At 34.8% G+C, this 24,339-nt stretch overlaps 1 protein-coding gene across 2 annotated transcripts; it reads left to right on the top strand.

Annotated features, from left to right (window-relative positions):
* Nucleotides 1-277: 277 nt before the first annotated feature.
* LOC129004148 (SH3 domain-binding protein 5 homolog) lies at nt 278-23,200 on the top strand. 2 transcript variants are annotated; one of them, XM_054432587.1, is made up of 9 exons: nt 278-617; nt 9,150-9,212; nt 9,712-9,889; nt 11,987-12,105; nt 12,499-12,582; nt 15,442-15,654; nt 16,271-16,358; nt 20,087-20,226; nt 21,421-23,200. In XM_054432587.1, exons 1-9 carry the CDS (start codon nt 555-557, stop codon nt 21,643-21,645), a joined length of 1,173 nt encoding a protein of 390 aa, XP_054288562.1. In that variant the 5' UTR covers nt 278-554; the 3' UTR covers nt 21,646-23,200. The 2 variants fall into 2 exon arrangements, with proteins under 2 accessions (XP_054288562.1, XP_054288563.1); XM_054432588.1 differs by having other exon boundaries at nt 20,087-20,248; nt 21,421-21,639.
* The last annotated feature ends 1,139 nt before the right edge of the window (nt 23,201-24,339 follow it).

Genomic DNA, 24,339 nt, shown 5'->3' with positions numbered 1-24,339 from the left:
TTCGATATGCCAGACCATTGACTTGACTAGCACCATAGATAAAACATACTCCTCAAGGAGTATGTTTTATCTATGCTAGCACCCATCAAAGTACAGTATAAAACACCTAGCAACACGTAGTGCTATATAGTCAATGGCCAGACTTAGCCTGAGTGAACTGGAACTGAACTGAACCATTGAACACAAAGGGAATAGACAACGAAAACAGTAATAAAAAATAAACAGAAACAGATGTTTATTTTTGTATGTTGATGATGTAGATGTCAGAACTCAGAAGTCATGTCACATCTACTCATATCATCACATTTTGTTTGAGTTTGTTTTAGTGAGTCTTGCTTGCTTGATAAAAATCGGGAGTGATCTTGGGACTCGCCTGTATATTCAAAGTTTGTTTTGTCTTGTGTATGTGAAGCGTTGTGTTGTTTCTAGGTTTATAGTGAGCTTTGAGTTAGTTGTTAACTTTCACATAGCCTAGGCTATATTACAAATACCGTATAAGAGGTTGGTGTTCTTTTAAAGGATAGGCCTACCTTAAGATATCAAGTCTAGTGGTTATGGCTTGTATAAGAACAGCAACTGATGAAAACTCGGATGATGAATTGGACCCCAGAATACAGGTCAGTCCTTGGTCTTATCACAGAGATATGGAAAATACAGAGGGAACACACTTTAAAACTTATGGGACAACCGTGCGCTTTGTTGTGCCGGAAATAAACTTTTGACTTGCAAGGAAGAGCCAGAGTGGTGAGCACTGTGCGGAAATTTCTATCACACAGGGCAGAGGGTCTTCCTCCACCCTTTGGCGTTGTAACTTATTACCATACAGAGGTCGAGGGGGACAGTGATGGACTTTGCCCTTGGCCTAAACAACATTTAACAAGTAAATACATTCTTAATTAAAAATTCTTTATTAAAAACAAGTAAAAGAATGTATAAATGCATTAATGAGTGTTCCTCTGTTCCTTCCTTCTCTGTGGTATTAACTTATCAACTTGTAACTTAGGCTACAACATTTTTATACTAGGTAACTTAGGTACCTAACTTACCGTTTGTTAGTTCCATTGAGTTTTAACTTAGTGGTTACAGAGTTCATTTAAGTAACTATTCTATGTCAACGATTTACCCGACTCTTTATCTGAAGGGAAAGTGTGGCTCTTTGCTGATGACGTGAGTCACTTAGTTCAGGACAGTGACCTGGGTAGGCTAAGAGACAAGGCACAAACTGGCCTAAATGAAATGAGCGGATGGTGTAAAGAAAACGATCTTATACTAAATAGGAGTAAAACTAAGGCTATACAATACAATTCTACAACTGTAAGAAGCCTGAAAGCACACCACTACTTCGCCTTGAGGCAGCTAGTATCGTTGTAGATAACTCTATTAAGTATCTTGGTCTGACAATAACCAGTGACTTAAAATGGCAGAACCAAGAAACGCCACAGCAGCAAGACTGAAAGCTGTGTGCCACATGGTACGTAGGCTGCAATCGATAGTTGATCAAGCTGTACTGTTGAAAGTTTATTGTGGATGCTTCCATAGTATAATGAATTATGGTGTGATATTTTGGGGGAATAGTCCCTTGGCGGAGTGTATATTTTTGCTTCAAAAACGCTTAGTAAGAACAATTGCGAGAGAACCCTACTTATCACATTGTAAACCAATCTTTATACAACTGAATATACTCACACTGCCTGCTCTGTTCATTCTTGAGTCTGCAGTGACAGTTAAAAGGAAGCCAGAACATTTTCTAAAAAAAATCAACAAATCCATAACTATTCAACGAGGCAGAAGGAAATGTTACATGGAGGCCTACCACAAGTTTCATCCAGTTTAGTGAGAGATGGACCAAGACCTACATGCATAAGAATTTACAATAAAATTCCAGCTGCCATAAGGGAAATTGAAGATGCGGAGAATTTAAATCCAAGTTTAAAGAATATTTAACGACTCAGCCTTACTACTCAGTAGAAGAGTTCTTAAATCAAGAATAGGCCAAAACTTTGACGACCATGGCACACCCGTGCTACTAATGGGATACCTACAAGTATCAAGTATAAGTAAGTATCAAGTATTCGACATAGTGCCTCCAGAAAATTTTTAAATTTTGATATCATAGGCCCTACTTTAGGCCTATACTTAAAGTTAGGTAGTTTTTTAACTCCTGAATCCAAATACTGTATACTCACCATCAGCTGCAAATGAGTAGGTAACTTATTACTGAAGATATATCACCTTTGACTATTAATACACAACTAAGTTCTAGACATTCCACCCCCATTGTTAACCATCCGAGTGTTAAGCGTTGCGTAATCGACGCACAACACACACCCGCCGTGGTGTTATGCGTCGCTTAAGCGACACACAAATATCGTTTAAACGGCGTAGGCTCTGGGACTGACTGAATCAGATTGAACTGGATTGAGATTGCTATCGTTTTCGGCGGATTCTGAGCTTTCTCCTGATGTCTGTTTCTAGACGCTTTTCATTTAAGTTCCGAAAATATTGTAGCAGACAGCTGACATGCGTATTTGTTTAAACAACTTGGTCAACCTTGCACCGATGACTGATGTGTTTTATTACGTTTATCATTGTTTTAGTGTTAAAAATCAAAAGTAGTGATATACGTGGTGTATTATCTAATCTATGCCTATTATAAAATGTGGTGTATTATAGAATCTATAATTGAATCGGTTGATAAAGGGGAGTTCACAATTGGAATTTTCATGGACCTAACTAAGGCATTTGATAGTGTCAACCACACTCAACTGATAGATAAATTGCTCATTTTAGGGGTTACAAAAAAATCAATAAAATGGTTTCAGTCATACCTAAATAATTGTTGTCAGTTTGTAGAAATCACACATAATCATGATAATAGAATTACAACATTTTCTTCTGAAACTGGAAGGGTTAAATGTGGTGTTCCCTAGGGGTCAATCCTTGGCCCCCTGTTGTTTTTATGTTAGGGCCTATAAATCATGCTGGTGGTGCACTCTCATGTTTGCTTCAGAACAATCTTTGTTTTTATGCAGACGATACAAATCTCAAAGTATCGGCTGAGTCAGTGCAACAAGTTGAAATTTTAAGTTTTGTTGAATTGGCAAACATTGGAAACTTTCTAGAGCAAAACAAATTGAAGCTTAATCCCAAAAAAAATTTTTATCTTTTAAAACAAATAAAAACAAAAAGGTAATTAAACCAAATATCATGTAGCCTATAATGCAGAAGAAATTGAACATAAACACAGTACACAGTTTCTAGGTCTAATTGTGGACCAAAATTTAAACTGGGATGAACATGTTGAAACTCCTTTCAAAATTATGTTCAGAACTATATTCACTCTCTAGAATGTCTTATTTTTGTAACCATAAAACATTAAAAAACACATATTATGTTAATGTCCATTCGCATTTATCCTATGGTTTGTGCCTTTATGGTTCAACTCACCTACAATAGAAAATTTGGATAAAATAAGTTACTTAAACTTCAAAAAATAGCAATAAGAATAATTTTGAAATTAGAACACATCGAAACAACAAAAAACAAATTCAAAGAACTGAAAATTTTAAAGGTATATGGAGGCCCGTGAAGTTGGCGTACCCATATTAGCGTATCCACTTTTGATCATACCAATCGTTAGTTCATCGTTAGTTCTCAATAGTTCCCAAATTTTTTCGTTAGTTCTCAATAAATAAAAAAGTTATAGCCGATAATAAGTGGGTACGCTAACTTCACACTTCCGGGTTCTAGCGCGCGCCGTTTTCTGATGAGAAATGTTTACATCTATATATCAATCGTTAGTTCTTCGTTAGTCCTCGATAGTTCCCAAATTTTATCGTTAGTTCTCAAAAAATAAAAAAGTTACGAGGCATACAAAGTGGGTACGCTAACTTCACAATTGTACAATTTCCAGCGGGCACAGTTTTCTGACTATAAATGCCTATATCTATATACCAATCGTTAGTTCTTCGTTAGTTCTCAATAGTTCCCCAATATTTACGTTAGTTCTAAAGAAAAAAAAGTTACGAAAGTGGGTACGCCAACTTCACAATTATAGAATTTCCAGCAGGCATAGTTTTCTGAATAAAAATGCTTACTAACTTTTATACGTAAGAGTGAAAATTTAAAAACGTACGTTTTCAGGAAAAGCACTTTGCAAATTTTTTTCCCCTTTTTTCAAAACTTGTATTATTATTTTTATTTCATTAACATTTGAAGTTTCATAAAATGTCCATGGTAACGCAATATCTTTGGTATTTTTTAAAAAAAAAGAGCATCTTTAGTGGAAAAACACAAAATCCTGTCACGACCATAACAGACGTTTAAATGAATGTTAAAAATAGTTAATATTATTTTTATAACTATGTTTTGCTATAAACTAATTTACTTTTATGACCATTATACAATAAAAAGGTCACTGAGCTTTTGGTATATTTGGTCTTTCTAGAAAAAAATAAAAAACTCAAAAAATTGAAAAAAGCCAATAAAATATTTTTAAGTTTGTATAACTCCAAAGAAACTTACCTGAGACCCGAAAAATCGTTATGTTTGTATAGAGGTGTGCTTCTTTTGTGTATAAAACATTGAAATATGACGATATTTTAATTTTTGAAATTTTTATGATAGAAATCATAAACGTGATGTTCAACAATCCTTCAATTATACTGTTAGTTATAATAAAAATAAGTGTTTCAATTTAACTAAACTGTTTAAATTACAATTATATTAAGGTTATTGCCACGACCAAACACACTATAATCCATAAGGCTGGATTGGTCGTGAAAAAACCCGCGATGGTCGTGAAACTTTGGTCGTGAAATTACGTGTTATTTGGCTCTGTTCTGGTGGTAGCCCTGCACCTCATGTTCGAGGATACAAAGTGGACTTCTAGGTTAATCTAGCAATTGAAATATCTTATAAACAAAAATTAACAACATGTCTACTTCATTGAATGACTACGTACGGTCATGGACACACCAAAATTACAAAAAACACAATTTTCCCTTTATTAATCTTGTAATTCCTCCTTTCAACTCGAAACGACCGGCACTACAATCCTGACGTACACCCCGAACTTGTCTCTAAAACCAACTGACTCCATCGACGCCAGGCTTGCCACTGTCGTGCTCCAAAGTTGAAAATTTTTCCCAAATGGTCGTGACGCCAAATCGAGGGACAGACTTATTTTGTCATGGTAGTCAGTTTGCAATGACAAGAAAATTATAATATGCTCCTTTTTTGTAAGTTTAATAACCATTGATGACATAAAAATATGGCTTTATATATTTCGGCATGAATAATTAGTCTAAAAACAGCGTGAAAGTTGGAAAATGTACCCTAGGGACACGTCATGATTGTGAGATTCGAGACTTTAAAAATACGAAAAAAATACCTAGAACCTATTTAAAACCAAATAAATGTGTGTAACATGTTGCCCCCGTCCCAAAAATATTAAAACACATAATAATAAACTAAAAATCCAGTATCTACGAAGTAAAAGGCCAGGGACATGAAAACGTACGTTTTTAAATTTTCACTCGTAACTTTTTTATTTTTTGAGAACTAATGTAAATATTGGAGAACTATCGAGAACTAACGAAGAACTAACGATTGGTATATAGATATAGGCATTCATAGTCAGAAAACGGTGCCTGTTGGAAATTGTATAATTGTGAAGTTAGCGTACCCACTTTTTATGCCTCGTAACTTTTTTATTTTTAGAGAACTAACGTAAATTTTGGAGATCTATCGAGAACTAACGAAGAACTAACGATTGGTGTATAGATATAAGCATTTATAGTCAGAAAACGGTGCCCGCTGGAAATTGTATAGTTGTGAAGTTAGCGTACCCACTTTGTATGCCTCGTAACTTTTTTATTTTTTGAGAACTAACGTAAATATTGGAGAACTTTCGAGAACTAACGAAGAACTAACGATTGATGTATAGATGTAAACATTTCTCATCAGAAAACGGCGCGCGCTAGAACCCGGAAGTGTTAAGTTAGCGTACCCACTTATTATCGGCTATAACTTTTTTATTTTTTGAGAACTAACGAAAAAACTTAGGAACTATCGAGAACTAACGATTGGAATGATCAAAAGTGGATACGCTAATATGGGTACGCCAACTTCACGGACCTGGTACATGGCCCATTTATTTACGACACAATTATTCTAGCAAAAAACTGCTTGAGCACCTCTGAGACAAATTATCACCCATACAACACTCGGCATAAAAAAATCCTATTTCAAGTAAACACAAATTAAAATTCAATGGAAAAAACCATCCTATATAGGTTTAAAATATTTTAAGCATCTTCCTAATGAAATCAGAAATGAACAAAGCAGGAAGAATTTCATGAGAAAACTAAAACTTTATTTACCCTAGTAGAAAAAAAAACCTCCCCTCTTAGTGTTAGTAATTAATTCAGTTTTGATTATTTTCATTTCCTGGTTCTTGGTTTTTAAAGTACATAATGATCCAAGATATGCAAATTTGTAAATTATTAATTTAAGATAGGTAGCCTAGATTTAGTTGACGCCATTCAATGTACAAAACTGTACTTTATGAATAAAGCATATTTGATTTGATTTGATTTATGTCCAGCGATCGTCGTGGCCTTTTCGTGAAATAATTCAATGTATTTGGGATGACCGTAAAATATTACCCCACGGTAATTTTTGACCCGTTACATATTGTTACAGATTAACTACCGGTACATTTATTACCGTACTTAATTTTATTTGGTTTGACATGTAACAAGTGTTTTAATATAATGCAATAAATATTTTTCTTTCCATTTTTGTGTTTTTTAGCTATTGTATCCTCTTCAACTTCAAGGTACTTTTTCTAGGCTACTTTTTCCTCTCGATCCAAGGTACAAGAGGGTATGATCCATGGTACAAGATGGTGTTGTACCATGGATCACAAGTAGGTTACATACAAACATTTTTATTTTTCAATTAAAAAGTATGTACCTATAGTTAATTTTTAGGCCAAATTCAAATTTTTTTTACTTAAGATATAGCCCCTTACAGTGGTGCTATTTTTGTTTTGTTTTAAATTGTAAATTTATATTTTTTTTATGTTTTAAGTACGGTAATGATTGTATAATCCAAGTTAAAACAGTTTCCTTTACCTGGAGAATCCATTAAAATTTTTACTTTTTTTACTTAATTCTGATCCAAGCACTCAAACCGTTTTTCTCAACATCTGGGTACAAAACTCGATTCTGCTGTCATTTGACATTGAAATTTCAGTTGCAAAATCCTGACAAAGGAAAACAGCAGTCCTTGGCCTGTAAAAAAAACGGTAGAAGCTCTGTCTTTATTAAGTAACTGAGAGTGTGACACCATAAAAATATCTCTGATGTCATAGGCTAAATTTTCAGTTTCATTGGGTTAATCTGTAGGCCTACTGTGCTTAACACCTAACTTAACTTTGCTCACCTTGCGGCTAAGCTTTGCGGTTTTAATCAAGTTAGAACTCAATGCAAACCTATATCATATTTATGAACTTAGAAAAAAACTATTTTTCTATTTTTAACTATTTTTAAGAACTATTCTAAACCACAAATAGGTGTCAAAATGTTAGTTAATAATTTATTGACAATTGAGTTTTCTATAAAAATGGTATCGTTGGGGCTAGAATTTTTCTATTTTTAAGTTTTTAATACAGTATTTAACTTATAATAAACACAAGTATTTGTATTTATAGTAGTCACTAGGAACCAGCTCCAAAAGCAAACGAGTTTCTTAGATTTTTTAAACAAGTTAGGCCTATTCCTAAATAATATTTGCAATGTTCATCAGAACATTTACCGTATCATACAACGATAACCTGGAATCATCAACAATCACTAAAATTATGGTTTATTTGTTTGGGAATGTAAGGAACTATGCACAATTCATCGGTGTAGGTTACTCGTTATAAGTAAACATATGAGTTATTATGTACACTCGGCTCTTTACTGAACATGTACCTTTGATAAACAATTATCTGTAGTTTGATTCTTCTGACTAACAAAGACATTATAAATTACACGTTGATGTATAATTAGAGAGTCATATGGCACTTCATCGGAAACTACACTAAATTAGTGAGTAATGTGATGAGTTATCAATGTTAAAATACAGATACTTCTAAGTTACATAACTTGCTAGTTTGTCAGGTTTCAAAAAAAGCTCAATTGAAATCAAAAATAGGCACAAGGTGCTCTTATTTATTTGTTTGTCGACATTCTGTGTATTATGATGTAAAGTATCGTACGTTACTTGCCCAGTAAGCTTTAACGTACTTGCACGGGGACTGTTGTGCTCGCATGGTAAAACACCACTTACCGTGCTAGTAACGTAATATACTATTCTGTGTTTGTTTTGTAGACCCTAATGAATTATGTTCAGCCCTGCAGATTTTTTGTTTTCATACTTAGAAATCTGCATTTTTAATAATTTTTTTGGGGCGGGAGGTAAAAATGCATTTACGCACACTGAGATGCTCAATGGCCTCTCAGTAGTGCTGGACTCCTGCGGGTTCAATATCCCCAGATTACCAGCTAGAAAACCCCCCTCATCTCCTAGGACACTAGCCTGGAACTGTTTAGCACATTAATTCGAGCTAGGACTTTAAAACTATGCCACTAGGGCTTTCCTTCTTATTTTTTCTGGTGGCTAAGACCGATCAAGATCAACCTTTTTAGCCCGAAGTATGGTTTCGGTGAACTGTTTGACACAGTTCCAGGTGTCCTCCCCCTGGAGCACTGCTCCAACGATGTTGGGAGTAATGACGACGCAGATCTCAGAGATTAAGGAGGCTTGGCGGACATGACACCTGTTCCAAAAGAAGAAGGTTGCTCAGCCGTGTCTGCAATGCCGGGAGAGTACAGACAGTCCGGGCTGGCGGCCTTCCCTATTCTATTGAAAAAGACCCGGAAGTACCCGTGACCCGACAAAAACTGTCACAAAGAAATTTGCGTTAATCCCGGAAAATCTTAGTTATTGATAAAAAAAAAATGCTAATCCAATGAGCATCAGTTTTAAGCAAGTTTTTTAGTTTATCATATTCAAAACTATGATAGTTTTCTGTATACTACGCTATTGTATGGAACAGTTTTAAGCAAAAACTAAATGCGAACTACTCTTTGTTACAGATTGAACTGGAGCGATTGAACAATGCAACTGATGAAATCAATAAACTTGAAATGGAGCTTGATGTAAGTTTAAATGTAAAGTAGCCTTAATTTTGAATTCTCAAGTATATGTCTTTATCCAAAGCATATGAGACAGCTGTTGCCAAGTCTTATTGAACAGAACACAGTTAAATAAGTCATTTTCAGAGTGGACAGCTGTCAAAATTGGATTTTTAACTTATTTTTGTAGCAGAGTATATTTTATTTGACATAAAAGTGTAGTTTAGCCTTCAATTTAACCTTGTTTAAAGTTTTTGTATTTGACAGAAATCAGGTACCGTAGCCTAATAGACATTAGCACACTCTATTGGTGGTTGAATTCAACTACATCAACTTTTAATCTAAATCTGGCATCAACTTTGCAATGGGATTTCTAGTGCTACCAATTGTCAATAATAGTACTAACTTAGTTTCATAGTTAGTGTGGCTGGTAAACATCTTTTGGAAGTCTCCTATTATGCAACTAACAGAGACCAGAGTGCCATAAAGTTTAAGTGTGTTAATTAAGAGTGTGTGTCTTTAGGAAGCTCAGGGGACGTTCCGCATACTGATGAATGACTCGAAGCGCCGCATGACATTGTACCACCACAAGCTAGGCTCCTGTGTAGACAAGGCCCGGCCTTACTACGAGGCCCAGGAGATCTGTAGACGGGCTCAGACCGAATGTCAACAGGCCGCGAGGAAGTTCCAACGAGCAAGTGGTAAGCCATATTTGATACAAACTTGTGTTTCATATCCAAGTTTCTCTTAAAATCGATTAAGATAGCACCCTAATGTATTCTTTAGCAGTCAAAACGAGGAATTTTATATCCGAACGTGAGTCCTAAAAGTTGAGACTTAAAACTCAGATTTAGAATAAAGTTAAACATGTAGAGAATTTAATACTAAAATTGATTTGCATTGTTACACAAACATTTGAATCAACTTGAAAATTTTTTAATGTTTTTGAAAAATGTTTCTGTATGCCAGAAAGCAACATTTTGATCATCTCCCATGATTATGGCAACTTCATGATCAGGTGTGACACTATTGGGGATCCCCGATATAAAATTATCCATGCCTTTCCTAAAAACTATAACTAATAAAAATTCCCTAAAATTCCTTGGATTCTAATTCTATATTACTTCTCATTTCATTTATTGGTGTTACTAATCTGTAAAAGTGATTAAATTTATGCTAAAAACAGTTTTATCCCACAAATATAAAAACTGATTGATCTCTTATTTCATTATTTATTAATTCCAACAGAATACCCTTATGCAATTGATAAGTCCTACAAGTATAGTTTTCCCTTCATTTTCATATACATTTTGTACAACTATTGTTATTTATTTTATAACCCAAACATAATTAATCTTCAATTCACATTGTTGGAAGTTGTGATGTGTGCTCGAGGTCAAACAGCATAGGACTTATTTAAAGACCAAACAGTGATGAATAACAAGCAGATGTTCCCCTATCTGATGAGTCATCAGCCTTGACTCAGTGTCAATGAGCGTACAAGCATTGAACCATGTTGGAGTATCATTTAACATTTTATAGCCAGGGTTATGCCACTTCCTTCCTTTAGCATGATAAGATTCACTTCTACTCGAATAGTTATCCAGCATGTACACAATAGTTACTGAGGTAAAAATTGATTGAATAGGAAAAAATGGGGGATAGGAATAATATTTGAACAATGAATTAGTAATGAGTTTATTATGTAGGTATAACTGCTGTATTGGAATAAAAAGTTTATTTTAGTAATCTTTGTAAAATTATTTACATGGACTCTTGCATTAGGGAATAAAACCTAGCATAAACTCGCATATTTGCAAGAAAATGAGCCATTGAAATTGTACTCTGTTTCATAGAGATAAATAGGAGTTTCATTGGAAAATGTTTATAAAGTCTTCTATAGTGAGCAAAATGATTTTTGTTGTATATTCTAGGTTGTTGTAAAAAAATCTGGTCTTTGCAACATCTAAGAACTACAAAGACAGTTAGGCCTTCTAGTTTGACACACTAATACATTTATCGTCCACTTTTAGATAGAATGCTGCAGAAAATAGTATTCCATAACGCCATAATACTGTTTTCTGAGATCAATGGTTTTATATAGTAGGCTGTATGCCATCAATTACTATGTTTGTTCCCAGTTTTGAATTTTGCTCAGCATCAAATATGGTATTTTCAAGCAATTTATGCACAAATTTATGTGTGTTTTTTTAAAATTATTTAATCACATTTTAAACTTATCATGATCAGTTAGCGGAAGCAATTTCCAATAGTAACAGAAGCAGGGTGTCAAATGTTTTATCTGCTTACAATTTTCAAACACCTCAGTTACACACAAAATACATTAAATTCATTACAATTTATCTCAGTAACTAAAACGAATGCATTTCCAGAACTGAGATGTATGAAAATGGCATCCTACAGAAACTTATGGTATTTTCAAGCAATTTATGCACAAATTTATGTGTGTTTTTTTAAAATTATTTAATCACATTTTAAACTTATCATGATCAGTTAGCGGAAGCAATTTCCAATAGTAACAGAAGCAGGGTGTCAAATGTTTTATCTGCTTACAATTTTCAAACACCTCAGTTACACACAAAATACATTAAATTCACTACAATTTATCTCAGTAACTAAAACGAATGCATTTCCGTATTCGTTACTATTGGAACTGCTGACCAGACATCGTAAATCCATGTCAGTCATTGTTGCAGTTTTATGGCTAATACAGTGATTTGGAATTCATATTTTTGATTTTTTTTTCATTGTCATTGCATTCTTCTGACTCGATACAGAGATCCATGCTGCTGCTAAGGAAACCGTAGCCCTGGCCGAGGCAAGGTATTTCAGCAAACAGGACGAATGGCAATTTGACACTGCTTGGCAAGAGATGCTCAACCATGCCACCAAGAAGGTAGACTTTCTAGTTTAGTTATCAAGGGCGGTCCTAGACCTAGATATTTTTTTTTGGGGGGGGGGCCTGGGGGGTATGAAATTGGTTTTAATTATGTGCTTAAATGAGCAATTTTTAAGCTATTTTGAGGTTGAGGCATAAGAAATGAAATTGACCCAGCCTAATAAGTACAAGCTTCACCTCCAGTGTGTTCCTAATGTGTGCTCGCATGACCTCCAGAGACGATGATGATGTCTACCGGAGGATGATTGGAGTTTTACTGGATCCATGTTTTAAAATCATCAGAGTACCTAGGGTATTTATTTAACATATATTATTTTGTGTTAAATATCTTATCTTACCATCAGTATTATTGCAGAAAGTTACAATGTTAGCATCCATGTTATAATGTAGGTGATGGAGGCTGAACATAACAAATCGGAGAGTGGTAGAGAACACCAAAAGAGAGCGACACTCTACCAAGCCGCTGAGCAGAAGGTAATTATTCTGATTGATAATCATTCAAAAACTATGCTCTTGTGACAATGGAGTATTGTTCTCTGTTATTGTATGTTAAAAGTATATATTTTATCAGTAGTCTTGAAGTACGGTACTTAATTTACAGACCCTCAAGACCCTTTCTAAACTGACCAAGGATCACTTGCCACTCGGATTAACTGCTCCTGCTTGAATAAAATAGTAGTTGGTTTACCCGCCAAGAAACTTAAAACCATTTTTATTTAGCATAATTTTTTCACAAATTTTTATTTAAAGCAACTGACTCTGTGGCTCTTAGAGTAAACTGTTTTGGGTTGCTCTTTCATTGTATGCACTTGTAGTAAAAAACATGTGTCTTCAATTCTTTATTATTGTTTTGTTGTGTTTGTAAACAAGTCCATTATAATTCAATGCAGTATTGTTCAAGTTATTAAAAACCTTTCTAAAGGTAATACAAGTTCTTTTTCATTCATTCTTACTCTCATTACAATTTTACTTAAAACAATTTTTTTTTAAAAACCATGCAAGTATTAAAGTAGTCTTTGGTGGCAACAAGTCACAACTAACCGTATGTAGCGTGGCAGCCTCAACTGTAGAACCGGTATCTTTGTTTTCTAATTTAAAACCGGAATGTAAGCCAATCGCAATCAAGTATCATCGCCATAGCACCGATGATTTAAATTTTATTGAAAACGAAGTAAGTAAATTGCTTAAAGACGATGTTATAGAGCCTAGTATGTCTCCATGGAGGGCTCAAGCATTAGTAGTTACTACTGAAAATCATAGAAAAAGAATGGTCATTGACTACTCCAGGACTATAAATCGTTTTACATTACTGGACGCTTACCCACTGCCTAGAATCGATGATATCGTTAACAAAGTTGCAAATTATGAGTTTTTCAGTACTATCGATTTGAAAAGTGCGTACCACCAAGTAAAGATAAGAAATGAAGAAAAGCACTACACAGCTTTTGAGGCCTGTGGTCAACTCCAGCCTGTGGAGCAGGGCTCCAGTCTTTCGAAACTATAAAAAGTGAAATCATCGGATCTGTAGTAAGCTGCATTGACCCTGAAGCACAGTTCATCGTAGAAACTGATGCATCTGAGAGTACCATTGCTGCTACTTTGACTCAATCGAACCGTCCAGTCGCATTCTTCTCAAGGATACTTTCTCCAGCAGAACAAAGACATTCAAGTGTCGAAAAAGAAGCACAAGCTATTGTGGAAGCACTGCGGAAATGGCGTCACTATTTGGTTGGTAAACATTTCAAGCTGATTACTGACCAGAGGTCGGTTTCTTTTATGTTCGATAACAACCGTCATGGCAAAGTGAAAAATGAAAAGATAATGAGGTGGAAACTGGAATTGTCGTGCTTTCATTATGATATTGTATATAGACCCGGTAAAGATAATATGGCTGCAGATGCCCTGACTAGAGTATGTTCTTCAATCCAAAATCAAGAAAAACTGTTGATTGATTTACATGTGAATCTATGTCATCCAGGTGTGACACGTTTGTACCACTGGGTTCGAAGTAAAAACTTGCCCTACTCGATTGATGAAATCAGACGAATAACAAACTCCTGCAATGTGTGTGCTGCTGTGAAGCCTAGATTCTTCAAACACAAAGGGATTTTGATTAAAGCCACTTCTGCATTTGAACGGTTGAATATCGATTTCAAAGGCCCGCTGCCTTCATCAAGTCGAAACCGTTACTTATTAGTAATAGTAGACGAGTTTTCACGGTTCCCTTTCGCTTTCCCTTGTTCAGACATGTCATCGTCAACAGTTAAGTCGAAACTAAAAACATTATTTTCTACTTTTGGGGTTCCTAGTTACATACATTCGGACAGAGGAACATCATTTCTGAGCCAAGACTTAAAAAGCTACTTGAACTTACTTGGAATCTCAACTAGTAGAACCACTGCGTACAATCCAGCAGGTAATGGGCAAGTAGAAAGGTATAACGGCATTCTATGGAAAACAATTGAACTAGCGTTGAAATCACTTAACTTAGAAATAAACCAATGGGAGACAGTTTTAGAGGATGCTCTCAGCTCAGTGAGATCATTACTTTGCACAGCCACAAATCAAACTCCTCACGAGCGTATGTTCTTACATCCACGTAGATCTGGGAACAATGGTGTTTCAGCTCCTTCATGGCTTCTCAATTCCGGCCCTGTCTACTTGAAGAGATTCAATCGTATGTCCAAGTATGAGCCACTTGTTGAAGAGGTCCAACTTCTTCACGGGAATGCCGAGTATGCTCATGTTGCTCAAGTTGCCTGACGGAAGAGAAACTACCGTGTCTACACGTCATCTTGCTCCGGTTGGTGAGTACCAAACCGACATAGAGCAAACCGATTTTGAGAGTGATGAAAATATTCTATTACCCACTTCTCAACCTGAACCTGAATACTTTCCTAGTCCATCATTAACACAGAACCAAGAAGATGAAATGAATACTACTGCAGAGAATTTACAACCTAGACAAGAAGCTTCTAGAGGAGAGAACCATAACACATATCCGAGAAGAAGTTTCAGAAGCAGAAGGCCTCCTAATTATTTAAATGACTACGTTCATTAACATTAGGGAGGAAGAATGTAGTAAAAAACATGTGTCTTCAATTCTTTATTATTGTTTTGTTGTGTTTGTAAACAAGTCCATTATAATTCAAAATGCAGTATTGTTCAAGTTATTAAAAACCTTTCTAAAGGTAATACAAGTTCTTTTTCATTCATTCTTACTCTCATTACAGCACTATTTATATGTGCCGCAAGTTTACCTCCATCATTATGAAACACTGTTTCTTTCAACTGTCATCAACAATTTAAACTAAAACTCAACTTTTGGATCAGGTCCAGATGCTGGAGCAAAAGCTAAAGAGAAACATTGTCAAGTCCCGCCCTTACTTTGATGAGAAGGCGTTGTGTGAGAGTAGCCTGAATGCGCAGAAACAGCGGATCACAGAGCTACAGACAGCCATAGCTAAGACCAAGGCTGCGTATTCTGCGTCCCTACATCAGTTGGAGGCTATATCCGAGGATATACACAGGCGGCGGAAAGAGAAGGTAGGTAGTCAAATCCGAAATTCAAGGGATTGGCTGGATTTGAGAATCAAATCTTGTAATAAGTTAACTAGTCCTAACTATAGCCTTTGTTATATCAGTGACTAGTATTTTATTCTGAAGTAGCCACAGTTGATAACTTCCCTTATAATTGTTTCAAAACATACAGTACTATTTACACACACATATACAAATACCTAATTCAAGTTCAATTAATACGAGGCTGTCAAAAAAAACAAAACAAAAAAAAACATATTGAGCAGCTTAAAAATGGTTAGCATGTTATTTCAAGAGAATCTTGAATTAGCTCCTTTCAGCGAGTATATTGGCTTTTTTGCTAAGTTTTCTCGTATTTCCGCTTTAAAGGAAGTTATATTCCTCTCCCATACCTTTTTTTCACATTTTTTTAACTTTTTTTAACTTAAACTGACATTTCTCTTCAATGCACTCCCTGAAGAAGTCTTATTTTGGGACAATGACAAAACATCATAACCATGTTTTGTGGTGTATCAATCAGCCTGTGGACTCTAATTTTCTCATGAAACTGATTTGGAAGCCTAAACATCATAGATAAAATTAATTTTAAGTTTGCATTTTTATCTTTGAGTGCATTTTTCAGAGTTTGCCTAGAGGACCGAGAGAGCCAGGAGTAGGGGCTGAATTGGTCCCTCCCCCTCCTGACGAGGTGCCTCTCAACAGACCTGCAGGTATAGAATCAACAACACATAACTTATTATACAATGCTATTGTTTATGATTACCTCAGCTGAACAATAAGCTGCAGAACTGTGAGTGCTTAAAGTATTTCTTTTCACTTATGCATTCAGTATATTCCCTATTGTTCAGACTCGTTTAGTTTTGTCATCTGATGCTTTTGGACAAATGCAAGTGCCTTATAGAGCACACAGTGCTGTATCAATAAGCACGTTGACAATCAAGCCATTCTATTTGGCTAGCACTCGGTATGTACACACATTATTGCTTTTTTAGTTATTAGCCCAGTTAAATTAGACTAATCGGGTGAAATAATTCCCGGAGAGCTGGAATTTTTTTTAAACGTTCCTTTTGTTCATTAGATTGAAGAAAATAAAAAGTCCTGATGGGTGGGGGTCGAGCTTGACTAAGGGAAGGGCTCTGAATGTAACTTTTTTTAGTGTTTCGCTTATATATCGGAATCTGTAAGTCATATTGAAAAGTGTTAAATACAAAAGTTGTAGCTGACAAAATACCCTACAAAAATGACCATATGCTTTTTTTTGTAGGACTTAACCATTTAAAGCTGAAGGTTAAAGAAAATAACAGTAAATTAAAATGGTGTTTTATTTGCATGGAAGATGAAACAGGCTCGAAAAGACAAAGTCTTATCATTGGCCTCAATGAGCAGCACTAGCAAAATTAATAACGTAGTGCAATTTCAACGAGTTGCAATTTGAAAGAAAAACGACGAGGATCTAGAGGACATTCTGTGCTACGAGCTGCGCCTTTCCCCTTATAGCTCTGTTTGATTAATTGATAATTGATAATTAATTATTAATTGATAATTGATGAAAAATATATGAGATAGACATAATTCTTCTTTATATGATTTTTCCATGTTCATTAGTTAACTCCAGACCTTAAGCTCTAAATTTATGTTATTGATGGTGGCTTTTTGTTACATCGCGTTAAGTGGATCGTAGTCCTAACTTTCTCAGTTGTAATCAACCAATATATGACGTACATAAAGAAACACTATGGTGAATTCTGCACTGTTGTGTTTAATGGTTCCTGAGATACTGTCAAAAGAACAAAAAAGGCCAATCAGGAGCCACCACCAAGACCGTATCAGTCGACATTGATTTCACTGAAGAAATTACAGTGACAGTACAGCAAGAAATGTTCTTTGTAAAAACAAAAATAAAACCAGGTTGATCAAAATGCTTTCTCAAAAAATGATCTCTGAGGGTATACAAGTCAGACGTTCTTAGGATGATGCTGATACAACAATTGTGCGTTGTGCAGTGAAAAAAGCAGCATTCAGTGGTCATGTTGCTATCGTTTTTACTTACTTACTCTTACTCCTTTAGAGGATATAAATTTGCTGGTCTTGCTGATTGCATTAGCTTCACTTGAGCAAGAAATTATCTTCTTCGAACCAGAAAAAATGTAGCCTAAAGTTAGTTATTCCTACGTTGGATTACAGAAATGTGACGATGAATTGAAACTTTGTTAGTGGGTGTGATACCTTCTCGTCCTTTTACAGAAAAGGCAAGTCATTAATTTTGAAAATAGTCTCGATACCATCACCAACGTACTTTACCAACTTCGGCCCAAAAGGAAGTCTCGATAGCCGGCGAGTGGATGATCCTAGTGATGTTCAAATCCCGAACAAAATATCTGGGTAGATACCGATACATCGCATTCATCAAATCCACCACTAGGCTGAAGGCAGACCTCCCGTCTCTGCCACCAACGGAAGGCTCTGCCCAGCAGCTTTCGTATAGAATATATTTGCAAGTGCAAGAATGGCTGGGAGATAAACTACCACTAACTGATTGGGGTTGGACAACGGGCACCGAAGGACAACTACAACCCCTTACTACCCCAGATCCTTATACTACGGCCGCTATCCTCACAATAATCTTTTGAAGATGTACAAAAGGTTGTGGGACACATTGTGGGTGCCGTATAGCGAGGATCCACTGCTCAACAATGTGTGGAACTGTGAGGGAGCGTGCACCAAAGGCCCTCTGGTAGACGACAATTCCTTGAATGTGGATGATACTGAAGAAACCCTGGATCTCATAGTTTAAACGATATGACCCATGTTTGTAATCATTAAAATTATGTTTAGTAATATTAACTTTAAGAACAGAAATGCAAATAAAACACAATTTTATTATACTGTTATTTTCTTTAACCTTTAGCTTTAAACGGTTAAGTCCTACGAAAAAATGCATACAGTCATTTTTGTAGGGAATTTTGTCAGCTACAACTTTTATATTTAACACTTTTCAATATGACTTACAGATTCCGATATATAAGCGAAAAACTAAAAGAAGGCACATTCCGAGCTCTTCCCTTAGTCAAGCTCGACCCCCACCCATCAGAACTTTTTATTTTATTCAATCCAATGAACAAAAGGAACTTTTAAACAAACTTCCAACTCTCCGGGATTTTTTTCACCCTAATGGCAATTTTTTGTTTTATTTGACTGGGCTATATTGTTCAGTATAGTTGTGGTAGTTTATTAATTTTGTTTATATGATCTGTCGTTTTAAATATATCTGCTAATTTTTTTGATTAGCCTACTTCTGATGATTAAAACTTTTCTCGGTTCTGAAAAGGATCTCAATCCTAAGGTGCCTAAACAAAAGGTAGTTAACATGTGTTCTACACACTAACCCTTTCCACTCTCTATCAATTATTTATTAACTTAACTATGTTTATGCTAACCACATTTTCCCTGATCTTGGGATAAAATCCAAATCATGACACACACAGGAGGAATAAGTAAAAAGTAGTAAAATGCCTGACTTGAGTTACAACTCACTTAGAATTTACCTGTACCATGAACTTCCAAACAAGACGTTTATTTCAGGTGGGCTTCTCCCAACAAGCTCTGCCTCCTCAAATACTCACCTAGTCACCTGACCCAAGTCAAATTCTAACCTTCATACAGCATCCATGGTGGTGTCTGTTGGCCACATCAGACACCACTGATGACTGTTGTCTGACTGTTGTCTAAGACATCGTCTTAGACAGCAAGGCTATCTAGACTCAGTGTGATTTCAAACGTGACTGCAAGCTTGCGTATAGCATTTCCTGAAGTTTTTTATGTTACACTCATAGATAGTTGCAAGTGAATCAAATCAAGTTTGTTTCTGACCATTTGGTATAATCGCTTTAAGTGTTGCTTCCTTTGCAAAAAGACAGTACCATAGATCAAGCGGTTGAATCTGATCTTTAGGTCTGTGGTGTAACTAATGAGGAGTTCTTTGGTTTGTGGGAGAGGACTGTGTGAAATAAAAGTTGGACGTTTATAGGACGTATGAGTTCAAAGGGTTAAGTATAAGTTAAATACAGTAGAATCCCTGTTAACCGAATTCGGATTAAACGAAACCCGGGCTAACCGAAATGGTTCTATAAAACAATATAGGGCTGTAAAATGCTTTAATAACTTCAGTTGTCTTGTTTAAAGTATTTTCTATCCCATTGTAACATTTTGTAGCTGAAATAAAACTCTGAATTATATAGACATTCTCTTAAATTCATTTTTCCTACACATTGTGGTGATACAGTGGTTATTTTTATCATATGATGGGTTAACCGAAAAATTGGTTATCCAAAACGACTCTCCCCCCTTTATTTCGGTTAACCGGGGTTCTACTGTACGATTCTGAGTACATAATGTACTTGAAAAAAATAAATAGTATAAATAGTTATTGACCTAACAGTTACGGAGAGCCCAGCGCACTGCACCAGCCCTAGCCTTAAGGAGTTGGACTGCGTGTTGGAACTGGACGACACCATCAGTCTAGGCAGTGTGTCTCGCGCCACCTCGTCTGTAGTCTCGGACTGTGAGGACAATGAGGAGGTAACCTCTGCCTCTACCTCTAGTAAGTCTACTCTAGAGTATGTTGCAGTGCACGCTGGTTTGGGTGTGACGATTGTGACGCTGGAATGGGTAACAGGCTTATCATATGTACTTGCCCCTTCGCCTTGCAAACATCAAATTTAATTGTTGTGTTCTAACTATTTCAGGTATTTTTTTGTACATGAATGGCATTTTTCTGCGACTAACTTGTACCTGCTTTTATTTTCTCTAACTATTAATTTCACCATATTTTAAAGGAAAGTTCAGTGGCTGGTTATGCCTATTATTTTGAAAGGGATGGTGTTCAGCTAGCTGAAGCCTAAGAAAAATAGAGTCTAGGGGCTACCACATACTCTAATAAAATATCATAAAACGTAACACTGATATTATGTCCTGAAATATATTTTCTCTTCAATCTACTCTGAAGAGGATAGGACAAGTTATAATGGAAAAAAAGTTTAATTATCTCATTTGCACATCTAATACATGGATTCTAAATTTTCAGGTAAGCTACCTGAAGTCTAACCCTTTTTAAAATAAATCATAACTCTTTCATTTTTCATTAATACTTCATCATTGTGGGGTTCATCTTTTTGTTGTTTAAGCAAATTTCCCAAATAAGGAATAACCTGAATTGTAGTTATGCAAAATTATTAAAATTAGAGAGCCTTTAATTATTATAATGTCTAAGAAAATTTGTAAAAAAATTGATACCAGATCAAGTACCTATTCAGAATTTTTATATTACATTAACTAATTTGAGACAGAACAAACAATTCTTTATGCTAAGGAACCTTTTGGAATAAAATTCAGAATGAAATTACGGTATGTAGTTATTTTCTATAAACATTATTTAAAATAATAAACCAAGCAAACTACTTCATTTTTATTTTAATATTTTTTCATTCTGTTTCTTTATTGGACTATTTAGTATGATATTTAACATAGGTAACTTAGAAGTTAGGTAACAAGGCTAAAAAGACAAGGGGGTCAAAAATAATTTATATTCTAGTTCATGTCACACAAATCAAAAGTTAGAATTTCAGTTCTCTAAAAAATGTATATATCGACCTTACCTTGAATGCTAGAGATTTTTGTTTAAACCATTTCCCCAATACACAAAACAAAAATTTCCCCCCCTAATCTGTGACTTATGAAATTATGGCTTTGAACCATGGCTTTGAATACTCACAGGATCTAGACGTGTTGCGAGCCCACTTCAAGGAGCTGTCACAGATGAGTTCAGAAGACAAAACGGAAGCTTGGGAGAACGAACTGAGTGAGACGATCTCGCGACTCGACAACGCTCTGTTGCTGCGGGAATGTGAAGAGGAGCTGCGTAGTTCCTTGGGGAGTACTGCAGAAACTGCAGAAGCTTCTGCAGCCCCTTCTACCAGCAATGCTCAGCCACAGCTCTAACTGCAGAATGATCTACTGCTGCGGCAATGTAAGAGAAACTTTATAGTTCCATATATAGTGCTATGGGATTTATTTGGTAGCAGAGTGTTATTAAACTCATGGGATGTTATTTGGAATCTGCAGAGTTATTATGTTAGGTTGTGTTAATAGAGGCTAACGTTCAGTTACTTTTAGACATACCATCATCTGTTTTCACTAAGTTTGTCAGATAAACAACGGATTATGTAACCTGTCTAAACATTTCTGTATGTAACTTATTTGACTATTTGTCTGATTTAGGATGGAATACCATCTTGAACCATTCCCCCTTAAACACTACAAAAAAATGGGTTTTCATTTTTCAATAACCAAACATTTATTACATCTTTTATTCTTACGAGGTCTCATTGCTTTATTTTTTATGGCTTTAATTTATTTGTGATATTTTGAGTTTTAAATTGTTTTTTCTTTGGTAAACGTTCTTGTAGGCTAAAACAAGATTTTTTCAATTGAATGGGTTGTGAAAGTTACTATATAAACTGTCATTGTAGGAACATTCTATACAATGCAGCCAAATAAAGAATGACACCAAATGATTAACGAACAATATTCATTTTGATAAGCTTGTGGTTAATTAACAATGATTTCACATATCCTAAAAGCTTGCTCATAAGAAGGTCTTAAATGCTTAATATATTTAACAATAGTTAAAATAATATAGCAAATCTTGAATCTATTTTTAAACTTTATATGTAACTTTACTATTCGGGTTGTAATTTTGAAAGTTTATATAGTTGAATTAAGGTAAGCAGTGGCTGAACGAAGTTTATTTATGCTTTAGTGAGTGCCATTCATAATAAGTTTAATTTAATTGTATTTTTTGTAGCAAGAAGTCCTAAAAGACACGTGTATGGTATTTGTAGTTAGCTAATGTAGTTTTTGTTGGTTTTTACTTCGTAAATTTCTAACCATGTTGATTGTTAATTTTAGTTGCATGTTTTTTTTTTATTAGGTTTTAGTTTTTGTTATTTATTTGTCATTTGACTGTGGAGTAGATGACTTCACCTCAAATACAATTTATTATAATTGAACATTTTCTTAAACCAGTATTCATGAAATTGACTTTCAAATTGTTATTTATTTTGTTTATAGTCACAATAATGACAAACTGTAAAGTATTTGACTGTAAATAATGTTAGTAAAGTTATGATGTTCCTTATTAAGTATTTTGTGATATAAAAATATTTACTAACATCCACTAGCCTCTGGTTCTATTTTTTCTCATACAAGTCTTAAGCCCTGCAAAATATTAAAAATGGCAGTTAAGAAAATTAACTTTTATTTTTTTTTGCTACATATTTTTAGCCTTTTATAACTTTTATGTTTAACATTTCTTGTGTATCTATTAAAGATCTGATTCTATAAACAATTATTGATATAAAGGGGTAGAAACTTAAAAATTATATTTTCTCAAAGAATGGCTGTGTAAAATATTATAATGTGATTAGCTGTAATCACAGAATCTACCAAGATTTTGTAAATAAAACCGGGTGTATTTTTTCCATGAAATTATCAATTTAATGTTTTATTTCCTTGTGTATATCCAATGTTTGGTTACATTTTTGATGCTAGCATTTTTGATGGATTAATATTCTTATATTTTGAATGGAAAAGAAAATTGTACAAACTTATGATGTAAAAGTTATTTTAATACTAACTAATTAATTGATTCGTTGGGAAAGAAAGAAATACCTATCAAGTTTAAAAACTAATAATTTGAGTAATCGTCGAATTTCTTGTAGTTTAGGGTATCTTAACTATTGATATTCAGCTGTTGAAATTTTGATGCTTTATCTGTGGCGGCAAATAATTATGCTTATGATTGAGTCACTTAGAATATACCTTTGACTGTGGCTAGACCTAGGCATTCTATTCCTTGAATTCTGTCATATACAGGGGTGCACAGAGGGGCACTTGTGGCACTGAGTTTTGGAGGGGGCAGAATTTTTTATGTTTTGCCATTGATAATTTCTTAAGTAGTCCTAAAATTCTTTTTACATTCCTACACTCTTATCACACTTGAAGAAACCAAATTTTGGTTATTCATGATTAACATTCGTTCGCTCCAAAAACTTGATGTCTTATTTTCAATCGCGAAAGATGCTCTACATTTTGCTGGGTAGCGAGTTCTATTATCTGTGGTAGCGATGATGATCGCAGAAAAACGTAAAGGTAAAAATATTGCCACCAAAAACTTTTTCTTTCTTCATAGCTACTGCTATCTGAAATATGGAATTAAATCTATTTGGCGTTGACTTTTAGATAACATCAAAATTCATTTTTCTGGCCCCTGGACTATATTGTTCAAGACAATAATAGGTTTTACATACCTCCGTCAAATAGTCCAATGATTAATATTGCTCATTAGCTTACATGTTTTGTTGTGAAGATAACATTTTCAAAGCTTGTAAAAAACACAATAAAAAACAAGGACAACTCGAACATAAAAAACATTAAAATGGTACGAATAGGCCTACACAAACATTTAGATAGGGCTATCGTAATAATACTGATTTAGTATGGCGCGATGAGCAATATTAATCGTTGAACTATTTGACAATGGTATGTAAAACCTATTATTGTCTTTTAGAGAACACACTAACACGAGCTAAACTTATCAACTTACAAATTACAATTTATGAATGTTAGCGACAC

The sequence above is a fragment of the Macrosteles quadrilineatus genome, unplaced genomic scaffold, assembly GCF_028750875.1.
Source record: "Macrosteles quadrilineatus isolate MER2022 unplaced genomic scaffold, UCM_ALF_1.0 Scaffold_9__3_contigs__length_116548681, whole genome shotgun sequence".
Classification (NCBI taxonomy): domain Eukaryota; kingdom Metazoa; phylum Arthropoda; class Insecta; order Hemiptera; family Cicadellidae; genus Macrosteles; species Macrosteles quadrilineatus.
Note: the sequence above shows the minus strand (reverse complement) of the source record. Positions and strands in the feature narration are given on the sequence as shown.